The sequence below is a fragment of the Stigmatopora nigra genome, chromosome 3 (genome assembly GCF_051989575.1).
Source record: "Stigmatopora nigra isolate UIUO_SnigA chromosome 3, RoL_Snig_1.1, whole genome shotgun sequence".
Classification (NCBI taxonomy): domain Eukaryota; kingdom Metazoa; phylum Chordata; class Actinopteri; order Syngnathiformes; family Syngnathidae; genus Stigmatopora; species Stigmatopora nigra.
Window position 1 is genome coordinate 17752540 of NC_135510.1, and position 12662 is coordinate 17765201.

The window sequence follows — 12662 nt, forward strand, 5'->3', positions numbered from 1 at the left end:
GTCATGATGTTCTTATAAGCATATATAAAAATTTGCCTCATATCTCAAGATAAACATTTGCTCAAAATTTTACTCAAATCTCAAATTACTCATATGCCGGGCCGCTCATATATAAAAAAAAACAGTGGTCATGATGTTCGTATAAGCATATATAAAAACTTGCCTCATATCTCAAGATAGATATCTTCTCAAATTTTACTCATATCTCAAATTCCTCATATACCAGGCTGCTCATATATCAAAAAAACAGTGGTCATGATGTTCTTATAAGCATATATAAAAATTTGCCTCATATCTCAAGATAAATATCTTCTCAAATTTTACTCATATCTCAAATTCCTCATATACCAGGCCGCTCATATATCAAAAAAAACAGTGGTCATGATATTCTTATAAGCATATATAAAAGTGTCTCATATCTCAAGATAAATATTTGCTCAAAAATTTAACTCCTATCTCAAATTTCTTGTATACCAAGCCGCTCATATATCAAAAAAAACAGTGGTCATGATGTTCGTATAAGCATATATAAAAGTGTCTCATATCTCAAGATAAATATTTACTCAAAACTTTACTCACATCTCAAATTCCTCATATACCGGGCCACTCATATATCAAAAAAACAGTGGTCATGATGTTCGTATAAGCATATATAAAAACTTGTCTCATATCTCAAGATAAATATCTTCTCAAATTTTACTCATATCTCAAATTCCTCATATACCAGGCCGCTCATATATCAAAAAAACAGTGGTCATGATGTTCTTATAAGCATATATAAAAATTTCTTCATATCTCAAGATAAATATCTTCTCAAATTTTACTCATATCTCAAATTCCTCATATACCGGGCCGCTCATATATAAAAAAAAAAACAATGGTCATGATGTTCTTATAAGCATATATAAAAACTTGCCTCATATCTCAAGATAAATATCTTCTCAAATTTTACTCATATCTCAAATTCCTCATATACCGGGCCGCTCATATATCAAAAAAAAAACAGTGGTCATGATGTTCTTATAAGCATATATAAAAACTTGTCTCATATCTCAAGATAAATATCTTCTCAAATTTTACTCATATCTCAAATTCCTCATATACCGGGCCACTCAGATATCAAAAAAACAGTGGTCATGATATTCTTATAAGCATATATAAAAGTGTCTCATATCTCAAGATAAATATTTGCTCAAAATTTAACTCCTATCTCAAATTTCTCGTATACCAAGCCGCTCATATATCAAAAAAACAGTGGTCATGATGTTCTTATAAGCATATATAAAAACTTGTCTCATATCTCAAGACAAATATCTTCTCAAACTTTACTCATATCTCAAATTCCTCATATACCAGGCCGCTCATATATATAAAAAAAACAGTGGTCATGATGTTCTTATAAGCATATATAAAAATTTGCTTCATATCTCAAGATAAACATTTGCTCAAAATTTTACTCACATCTCAAATTCCTCATATACCAAGTCACTCATATATCAAGGTACCACTGTATTTCACTTTCTATTCTACAGCTTAGGTCAATGTTTAACCTACACAACACTGGATCAAATGCGAGTAGGGTTAGGTTACGCTCTTTTACCATTTTTTTTTTTCGTTTTTCCTTCTACTCCTAAGGCGACACGTCGGATCAAAACAACCGCCGCCGCTATTCTTTCCTTCTTTGTTTTGCTGGCTTCTCGCTAGAGTGGAGGGCGCATTTGTTCTCACACACAATGTAACCTTAGCGGGAATCAAAGCAAATATTCAGGCTTTCTTCCTCTATATAGCACACGCCACAGCAGCCACTTGTCTTGTACGCCTGAAAAAGGGGCCCGCCATCGCCACTCTAGCGTCTATTTCCGTCTGGCGGAGGTGGCGGCAACAACGGCGGCGGCAGACACTTGACTGATGAGTGTCAGTCGGGCCCCCGTGTGCCGCTTTTGTTTGGGATGATGAGTGTAATCGCGGGAAACTGCCCACACACCGGAAGGAAAAAAATGCCTGGACAGATTGAACTTAAAGTGCTAGCTATTGACTACTTTGATCTGTCAATAAAATGAAAAGCTCATATTGCTAACCTAAGATTGAGTGTGGGGGAAATTGCGCGGAACGAGAAAGCAGTTTCACAGACTTTTTTTTTTTGAGAAAAAATAGACGAATGTTAAGATAAATACTGTATTTTCTCACATATAAGCTGTATTTGGAACTTGGAAAAATTATGAGTACCGTATTTTCACGACTATAAGGCGTCTTAAATTTTCTCCAAAATAGGCAGTGCACCTTATAATACAGTGCGCCTTATATATGGAAAAAACAGAAAACCAAAAACGAAAAACCACCACTGTCGGTTATTAAAAAAAACACAAACGCTTGAACTGAAACAATACTGTTAAATAGGCAGATGCCATCTTAGTTTACAACAGCGTCCAACATATAGCTCCTCCCCCCACTGTAAGATTTTATACAAAACATCAACTATGGCTGGCTCTAGAGGTGACTGTAAAGTAGTGAGTGCTTCATACCTGGAAGTCAATAGCAATTACCGTATTTTCACCACTATAAGGTGCACTTAAAAGTCTTAAATTTTCTCCAAAATAGGCAGCGCGCCTTATAATACAGTGCACCTTATATATGGGAAAAACAGAAAACCAAAAACGAAAAACTACCACTGTCGGATATTAAAAAACACCTGAAATGCCTGAACTGAAACAATACTGTTAAGTATTCAGATGCCATCTTAGTTTACATCTTCCATCATATAGCTCTTCCCCCACTGCAAGATTTTACCCAAAACAATCCAAAATGGCTGGCTCTAAAGGTGACTGTGTAGTGAGTGCTTCATACCTGGAATTCAATAGTAATTACCATATTTTCACAACTATTAGGCGCACCACATTTTTAAGGCGCACTGTCAATGAATGACATTTTTTTCACATATAAAGCACACTGGATTATAAAGCGCCCTGTCTATTTTTAAGAAAATTTAAGACTTAAGTGCGCCTTATAGTCGTGAAAATACGGTAATGATATAAATACCCATTTTTCTTACTTTATAAATGACTGGCAGCAAAACCAGTCTACAGTTGGTCACTCAGTCATGATAAACTGCTTCTTATCAAAGATAAACTGTATAAAACGGACACTGCATCTCATTCAAAGTGTGTTACTTCTATTTTTACGATCAAATACTGTTTGGAAAAGTGACCTGTGTCACTCCAAAAAAATAAAAAATAAAAAAAACAATACATCTTAAAGGAAAATTTCGATTAATCCAAATGAAATAGGACATTCCGGTTCAGGAAGTGGAATCTTTTCCACTTCTTCCTGCCATTTGCAAGTCAATCAATGTGAGCTATGTTGGCATCAATTACTCAACTCATCCCGCCCGCAGAGTTATTTTGATCTAGATTGCAACTATCATTCCTCCATGTTGTTTCCACCCTGCAGCGAGAAACGGCAAAGGTTAGACTTTGGCAAGTTTTCATAAGACGAGGAGGCCGAGCGTTTAATAACGAGGCGACTAATGAGCGGGCGGCTTCCGGCGAATGTTATCAAAAGAGCAGTCGGTACCTTTTCCCTTGTATCAACACGCCGCCATTTTTTGCCTCCCGTGGTTTTGCCCAAATTGTGCAGTCGGGCAAAATCCGGGAGGAATCCATCAAGGAGAAACGAGCGGGGCGGCGACCGTTTTTGAAATACAGTGTTCCCTCGCTTATCGCGGTTAATGGGGACCGGGACCCCCCGCAATAACTGCATTTCCGCAAAGTAGGCGTGGCCCTTCAAAAAATGCTTAAAGAAACGTATAACACGTGCACAACCTTGATAGGTTCAGTAATAATTGCCCTTCACATTGTAATTATCAATAACTGCAGGCTGACATCTTCAATGATTGACATTTATTTAAATAGATTGGATCACAGATAAGAACCTTAAGGGAGGATGTCTTCAAAAGTATCCTCTCGAACAGTATATCGCGTACGGTTTTAAGGTATTTGGATAAAAACAATCACGCCTTCATTTGACCTAACAATCATATAACAATTACACAAGTAAGTAGCGAAGTGGAAGTAGCGAGGGTACACTGTAAACTTCTCTCCATTGGTCTTCCCTTAGACAACTCCATCAGCGTCCTGGCTAAGCACGATACATTTCGGCGGCAGAAACAGGAGATGTATTTCCTGCCCATCGTGGTGACGGATAATGGCAACCCGCCCATGAGCAGCACCAACACCCTGACTATCCGGGTGTGCGGGTGTAGCAAAGACGGCATCGTCCAATCCTGCAATGTGGAGGCTTATGTTCTGCCCATTGGTCTCAGCATGGGTGCTCTCATCGCCATCTTGGCCTGCATCGTCTTGCTCTTAGGTGAGGTTTAGCACTTTTTGGGGGGTTCCATTCCCAGTGGTCAATCTTTTTTTTGTAGTTTTTTAAGGATGTTTAATTTGGGATTTGCTGTTATTGATATTGATTTTTGGTCGACTTACAAAATTAATTGGTTCCAGAACTTGATTTTTCATAAGTAATGCATTACTTTATAAGTTTTACCGGAAATGTAATTGCATTTTAGGGGGGATTTTTTAACTTGGATCTTGTTTTTGTATGTTGGATTGGTCATTTGTATATACAAATTTCTTATTTGTAAGTAGAGGTACCACTGTGAAGTGGTACCTCGAGATACGAGCTTAATTCGTTCCGGGACTGAGCTCATATGCCGATTAAATCGTAACTCAAATGAACGTTTCCCAAAGAAATGAACTAAAAACTAATTAATTTGTTCCAAACCTCTGAAAAAACACCAGAAACATTTTTATTTGCTCTAATTCGCCAACCATTAACAAAGTAACAAATAACTAGTGGTTTAATAGTACTAAAATGTGTTTAATAGTACTAAAATGTGTTTAATAGTACTAAGATTTGTTTAATAGTACTAACATGTGTTCATTAGTACTAAAATATGTTTAATAGTACTAAAGTGTGTTTAATAGTACCTAAAAATAGACAAATTTCACGGAGGGGAGACTTTTTGCACGACAACACATGTAACATAACAAACAAATTTAAATGAACTTCTATTAAAATGCAGACACACTCAAAAATAAGTTTAATCTAACCTTACACTAAACTTAATTCTAATTTTTTTGACATTTTGATACCTTTCTTGGCTCTATTAGCCCCGCCTCCACCCTGACTTTCAGAAGCAACCTATCGAGGGTTGTTTGCTTTTGTCTTCCCTTCAAAATAGTCTGAAAATGAGGCACACAAATGTCCTCACAATAGAATAACACACAACCACTTAGCCAACAAAAAGTAGTATATACTCCTCTCATATTAGCAAACAAGCTCCGCCATTCCCACTGACTAACATGCAAAAAAATACTATGACTCCACATTCCAATGAAGGAACTTGACCTTATTTCTCCCATTATACCCTCCTCCCCCACAACCTTATCCCTCCTATCTTTCTTGGACAGTAATAGTGGTGCTCTTCGTGACATTGAGGCGACACAAGAACGAACCACTCATCATCAAAGACGACGAAGACGTCCGCGAGAACATCATCCGCTACGACGACGAAGGCGGCGGCGAAGAAGACACGGAAGCCTTCGACATCGCCACATTACAAAACCCAGACGGCGTCAACGGTTACCTTCCACGTAAGGATATCAAACCCGATCTGCAGTTTATGCCACGCGCCGGCCATCACTCGGGTCCTAACGGAGTGGACGTAGACGAGTTCATCAACGTACGGCTTCACGAGGCTGATAACGACCCCACAGCGCCACCGTATGACTCGATTCAGATCTACGGATACGAAGGTCGAGGATCCATCGCCGGTTCGTTGAGTTCGTTGGAAACGGCGTCTTCCGATTCGGATCAAAACTATGACTACCTCAGGGAGTGGGGTCCTCGTTTTAGGAGACTTGGGGAACTCTACTCTGTGGGTGAGAGTGATCGTGAAACCTGACCGGAAGAAAAAAAACACAAAAAAACGACTTTATCTAATATTTTTTTTTGGTTTTCCGTCCACGTGTGTATTAAGCGCTAGAGCCCTATCAGCTTTTAGAAACCGAAAACCCGGGAAAAAAAAAAGAAAAACAAAGGCCACTTTTTTTTATATTCTTCCTAGACTCGAGGTATAGCAGTCATCCACATTGTAATTGTCCAGACAAAATCAACTGTGTTTTTTGCTAGGAGATTCTTGTGGAGTGTAAACTTTAAAAAAAAAAAAACGAAAAAACTTTAGATTCCGTTGTGGAGTATCTAGCAGTGTTTTGGGTGTTAGTCATTGGCCGCGACTTCCAATAGCAGAAAGCCGATAGGCCAAGTTCCAGTGACTGGATGTTTGGTTGCCAGACGTTTGGTCGCTGGACGTTTGGTCGCCGAACATTTGGTCGCCAGACGTTTGGACGCCGGATGTTTGGTCGCCGGGCGTTTGTTTGCTCGGACGTTTGGTCGCCCGGACGTTTGGTCACCCGGATGTTTGGTCGCCGGACATTTGGTCGCCTGGACGTTTGGTCGCCCGGATGTATGATCCCTTTTGGTCGCCGGTTAAATGGTGACAGAGAGTTTATGTTGAAACCAGCTCTCAAAATTACATTCATGAGAGAGAGAGTTTAATATCTAAATATGTACTGTTTTCAACAGTACTTAGATATTAAACAGTACTTAGATATTAAACAGTACTTAGATATCAAACTCTCTCTCTTAGATATCAAACTCTCTCTTAGATATCAAACTCTTTCTCTTAGATATCAAACTCTCTCTCTTAGATACTAAACTCTCTCATGAATATAATTTGAGGGCTGGTTTCAACAGTACTCAGATATTAAACATTACTTAGATATTATACAGTACTTTGATATTAAACAGTCCTTAGATATTAGACAGTACTTAGATATTAGACAGTACTTAGATATTAAACAATACTTAGATATTAAACAATACTTAGATATTAAACAATACTTAGATATTAAACTCTTTCGCTTAGATATGAAACTCTCATGAATATAATTTTGAGAGGTGGTTTCAACTATAAACTCTCTGTCACCATTTGACCGGCGACCAAAAGACCGGCGACCAAAAGACCGGCGACCAAAAGATAGGTGACCAAAAGACGGGCGACCAAAGACCGGCCACCAAAAGACCCGCTGACCAAACGTCCGAGCACCGCCAACTTCAGTCTAAGGATCTGGAATGGACTTTAAAGCAATACATGGTCTACTTTACAACAATGAATGTATGTGAGGATTTCAGCAGCAACAACAACAACAACAAGAACAACAACAACAACAAAAGACTAAACGATGTTGGCTTTGAAAAAAAAAACAAGTGACTTTGTTATCATTTGATATGTTCTCTTTCTCTGGTGGCCGCATTTATAAACTACGCTTTATACAACTCTTTGTATTTACATGCTACAGGTGGCCATGTTGCCATTGCGCTAGCCTATAAAAAGACATTGTGCTGACGACAACGAGAAAAAAAATATGTAGGAACTCTGAGGCCTTCTTTTTACGGAAGCAACTTCCATTGTAACCTAATGTTTCATTTAATTTCGTTGTTTTTGTACATCTTATCCTTCCTCACGTACTCCACAAGGGGGCTACGAGCAAAACGTAGACTAGTCGCAGCGCTAGCGCTTTTACATGCTACGTGCTAACTCCGCGCCCAGAAGTAACACAGTCCAGCCCGGAGTGCATATTTTGTGTACACTGTATGATAGGAGTGAAGAAAACAGGCTTTTTTTGCTGTACATAGCATTATTGCTAATATCATTAGCTTTAGATAAGGCTGGTAGAAAATTGACAAAGCATAACGAGACGTATGTTTGAGTTTAGGCTCACTTTTTTTCTACTGTGCTTTCAATGCTTATCAGTGTGTATGTTCAATTATTTACTCCTCTGTACTGGTATCTCTACAGATTACCCTGTATTGTTTACTACTTTGTCAAATATATTTTTATAAATAGCGCTGATTTGGGTCTGTCTGCTAATTGAGTGCTAGCCAATCAAATGTGTTTTCACCTTGAGATTTTAAGCGTGTGAAAATAACAAGAAAAATAAACATATGAATAAATAATCAGTAATAAATTAGCCAAAATATAGCCTAGAGTACTCTCCAAATATGAAGAAAATATTTAAATGTACTTAGAATCAAGTCATACATCTTAATGTGATGGAAAGGAAAATTGTCATTAAAAATTGACGGCTTAATGTTATGAAATTGAATTAATATATTGTAATATTATAGATGGACGGCCCGGCGGCTCACAGTGGGGGGGCCTGGGTTCAAATCCAAGTGAGTATACCTGCGTGGAGTTTTCGTGACTGGACGTTTGGTCGCCCGGACGTTTGGTCGCCCGGACATTTGGCCACCCGGACGTTTGATTAATTTTGAGAGCTTATTTCAACAGTAAACTCTGTCATGTTGTCAAACGTCTGGCGACCAAACGTCCGGGCGACCAAACGTCCGGGCGACCAAACGTCCCGGCGACTAAACATCCGGGCGACCAAACGTCCACACGACCAAACGTCTGGCGACCAAATGTCCGAGTACCCTGGAGTTTGAATGTTTTTTCGTTTGCTAGAGCGCTACCAACAAGAAAATAATAATATATTTCAAAATACCTATATTTTATATTTACAAGAGTATTTATTTTTGGTTAAAAATTGAAATTATGTACATATAAAAAATTTAGAAATGAAATTATACATTCCTTTAAAGATTTTGTCAGATTTTAAAGTCAATTTTTCAATTGATGCTGTTTAACGGACAAGCAACAACTATTGTTAAGATTTAAAAGAGCAATCTACATTTAAGCTTCTTGTGCGGACCAAATTCAATATTTTCATCATTTGCTGCAGGCCAATTTAAACTATGCACCATGTCGGAGTTGGCCCACAGACCATAGTTTAGACTCCAGGTTTAAAGTATTTAACAACCATTAAAGAACATAGTAAAACTAAAGGTTTCCGTGTAATGTAGTAAATATTCATACAATTCCTACTACTAAACCTCTAAAAATAAGAACAACAAACCTTGAAATGTAGTGTAAAGCAATCCCAGTCTGAACTGATCCTCTCGTTTCCCTTAATCCTAAAAAAACAGGAAAAAAACAGCTTTGTGAAGAAAAGGAAACAAGAAAATTGGAACATTTCATCAAAAAAAGAAAGTGGCATAACCGCCGTAAGCTTGTGATTTAAAACGGAGGCAGTAGCAAAGAAACAACAGCACTGACCAGTCCTGTTAAATCTGTTCTAAGAAGAGCAGTGGCAGGTTTATGCTTGGTCTAACAGCGGGATAAGCGGCCCTGTAGCTTCCCATTTCCTGCGCCGCTCTTCACTTACTTACCAACTTTACTTTTTATTTGCTTCCCTTACTGCTGTAAATGTCACATTGCCTTTCTCTCGTTGTACGCTAACAAAGAAAGAAGGGTTTGAAAACTACACTCACAATAGAAATATATACTTACTTACCTTAGTATACATAGTCATTTTTTTCAATGAAAAAAAAGCCTTGCTATTCATGGTGATTTTTTTCAAGGAAAATACTTGCTATTCGTGGTAATTATTTTTCAATAAAAATGCTTACTATACATGGTCATTTTTTTCAAGGAAAATACTTACTATACATGGTCAATTTTTAAAGAAAAAGCCTTACTATACATGGTCATTTTTTTCAAGAAAATCCTATTTAAAGGGTAAGTATAACTTCCAAATAGAAAACGTGAGAAGTCACTGTGGTGTAGTGGCAAATACATTGCTCAGAAGTTGAGATGATGTAGTTTAAATCAGGAGTGGGTTCGAATCCTCTCTTTGCAAGTCCTAATTTCTTTATTAAAGTACTTTAAAGGATAAGTATAAGTTCCAAAATCTAGATTTCAGAAGTCACTGTGGTGCAGTGGCAAATACATTGCTCAGAACTTAAGATGGTAAAGTACAAATCAGGAGTGGGCTCAAATCCTCTCTTTGCAAGTCTTAAATTGTTTATTAAAGTAATTTAAAGGATAAATATAACTTCCAACTACTAAACTTCAGAAGTCACTGTGGTGTAGTGGCAAATACTTTGCTCAGAACTTGAGATGGTGAAGTTCAATTCAGGAGTGGGTTCAAATCCACTCACAGCTCTCAAATAAAGAGAGTGAATACAGTAGTGGAGTGAGGTAGAGTAGAGTAGAGGGAGGGAAAATAATAAGGCAGATATTTTTTCTAAAATAGTAACAACCCTAACCATTTTGTATTTAAACACACCCTAACCCTAACCATTTTGTGTTTAAACACACCCCAACCCTATCCCCAACTCTAACCCCAACCCTAACCCCAACCCTAACCCTAACTCAAACCCTAACCCTAACCATTTTGTATTTAAACACACCCTGACCCTAACCCAACCCTAACACCAACCCTAACACCAACCCTAACCCCAACCCTAACCCCAACCCTAACCCAAACCCTAACCCCTAACCATTTTGTATTTAAACACACCCTAACCCAAACCCTAAACATTTTTATTTAAACACACCCTAACCCTTACCGTTACCCTAACCCTAACAGTAACCCTAACCCTAACCCTTACCGTTAACCTAACCCTAACCCTTACCGTTAACCTAACCCTAACCCTAACCCTAACCCTAACCCAAACCCTAACCCCTAACCATTTTGTATTTAAACACACCCTAACCCAAACCCTAAACATTTTTATTTAAACACACCCTAACCCTTACCGTTACCCTAACCCTAACAGTAACCCTAACCCTAACCCTTACCGTTAACCTAACCCTAACCCTTACCGTTAACCTAACCCTACCCCTATCCCTAACCCTACCCCTATCCCTAACCCTAACCATTTTGTATTTAAACACACCCTAACCCTAACCATTTTGTATTTAAACACACCCTAACCCTAACCAAAACCCTAACCCTAACTATTTTGTATTTAAACACCCTAACATGGTCATTTTTTCAACTAAAAAGTCTTGGTTATTTTTTTTTTCAAGACAAAAGCCTTACTCTACTCTGTCATTTTTTCCCCAATAGAAATATGCATGATACTGTAAATGACTATGGAAAAAAAACGAAGAAAAAAATTCAATGTCACGCATTGGCACACCCATACAATCACCGAGTAATCATTCTTTGGAAGTTATTCAGTTATTAATGATGAATGCAACCCTTCACCGTTGAAATAAACTACCGTGAAATCATCAGTTGAGTAAATAGTACATACAATTCATGGCCTCAATGTACTTGCAGTATAATTATTGTTAATATCATTATTCTTCTTCCCCATTTGCCTCAGGAAATGGAATAAATACAATTATATGAAGTAATGGGTGAATTTTTATCAATTTATTTAGAATTGGTTACGAGCCTGGTTCGTACTTTATAAATTTTATGTATAATTATCATGTATATAATACATTTTAATCAATAATATCTCCACATACAGATGATTTATAAATATTAAGATATAAAATCTTATCCATAAACTGATTTTCTAGTGCAAAACACATTCGCAAAATTGGATTTTCATCGATTTTGACTTGACATGCTAATATTACAGCTTTGCACCAAAAAAGTGATTTTTTTAAAGAAAATACCCAAAAAGCTTATCTCTTGGAGAGCAAGCAAAAAGCATTAAATGTCTGACAGTGTCTTTCATACCTCCAAGTTGTTACCTGCACATTTTTTTTGTTATTTATTTTTTATCTGGTTGACATTATGAAGCATTTACAAGAAAGTCAGAACCTGTGCTGCATAAAATGAAGGACAACTCAAAGGCTTCTGGGTTTGTCCTTTTTAAATGTGAAGCAAACCTTTTGAATTCCCCAATCATGCCGGGTTGAATTTGGAATTACAGTTTCCACTGTTGGAACTAGATGGTCAAGAAAAATGCCTTACTATACATGGTCATTTTTTTCAAGAAAATAAGCTTACTATAGATGGTCATTTTTTTTCAATAAAAAAAGCCTTACTATACATGGTCATTTTTTTCAAGAAAATAAGCTTGCTATAGATGGTCATAATTTTCAATAAAAAAGCCTTACTATACATGGTCATTTTTTTCCAAGAAAAAATGCCTTACTATACATGGTCATTTTTTTCAAGAAAATAACCTTACTATAGTGGGTCATTATTTTTAAATAAAAAAGCCTTACTATACATGTTAATTTTTTTCAATGAAAACACCTTAGTATACATGGTAATTTCTTTTTCAACAAAAAAGCCTTACTATACATGGTCATTTTTTCAATAAAAAAGCCTTACTATACATGGTCATTTTTTTCAAGAAAAAATCCCTTACTATACATGGTCATTTTTTTCAAGAAAATAAGCTTACTATAGATGGTCATAATTTTCAATTAAAAAGCCTTACTAAACATGGTCATTTTTTTCAAGAAAATAAGCTTACTATAGATGGTCATAATTTTCAATAAAAAAGCCATGGTCATTTTTTTCAAGAAAATAAGCTTACTATAGATGGTCATAATTTTCAATCAAAAAGCCTTACTATACATGGTCATTTTTTTCAAGAAAATAAGCTTACTATATAGATGGTCATAATTTTCAATTAAAAAGCCTTACTATACATGGTCATTTTTTTCAAGAAAATAAGCTTACTATAGATGATCATTTTTTTCAAGAAAATAAGCTTACTATGGA

The 12662-nt window shown here is 36.8% G+C and overlaps 1 protein-coding gene and 1 long non-coding RNA gene across 5 annotated transcripts in view; one reads left to right on the forward strand and one right to left on the reverse strand.

The window, feature by feature from the left end:
* Positions 1-6377, forward strand: part of cdh8 (cadherin 8) — a 155201-nt gene extending 148824 nt beyond the window's left edge. For 3 of the 4 annotated variants that reach the window (XM_077713448.1, XM_077713447.1, XM_077713450.1), the window contains 2 exons: positions 4114-4365; positions 5472-6377. In XM_077713448.1, the coding sequence (XP_077569574.1) occupies positions 4114-4365; positions 5472-5965 (746 nt within the window). In that variant the 3' untranslated portion in view covers positions 5966-6377. The remainder of the gene's footprint in view (positions 1-4113; positions 4366-5471) is intronic. The other variant, XM_077713449.1, reaches the window with a different exon arrangement.
* Positions 6378-8936: 2559 nt separating this feature from the next.
* LOC144194630 (uncharacterized) overlaps positions 8937-12662 on the reverse strand; it is a 31512-nt gene continuing 27786 nt past the window's right edge. Inside the window, exon 3 of the long non-coding RNA XR_013325939.1 lies at positions 8937-9096. This is a non-coding gene — a long non-coding RNA (uncharacterized LOC144194630). The remainder of the gene's footprint in view (positions 9097-12662) is intronic.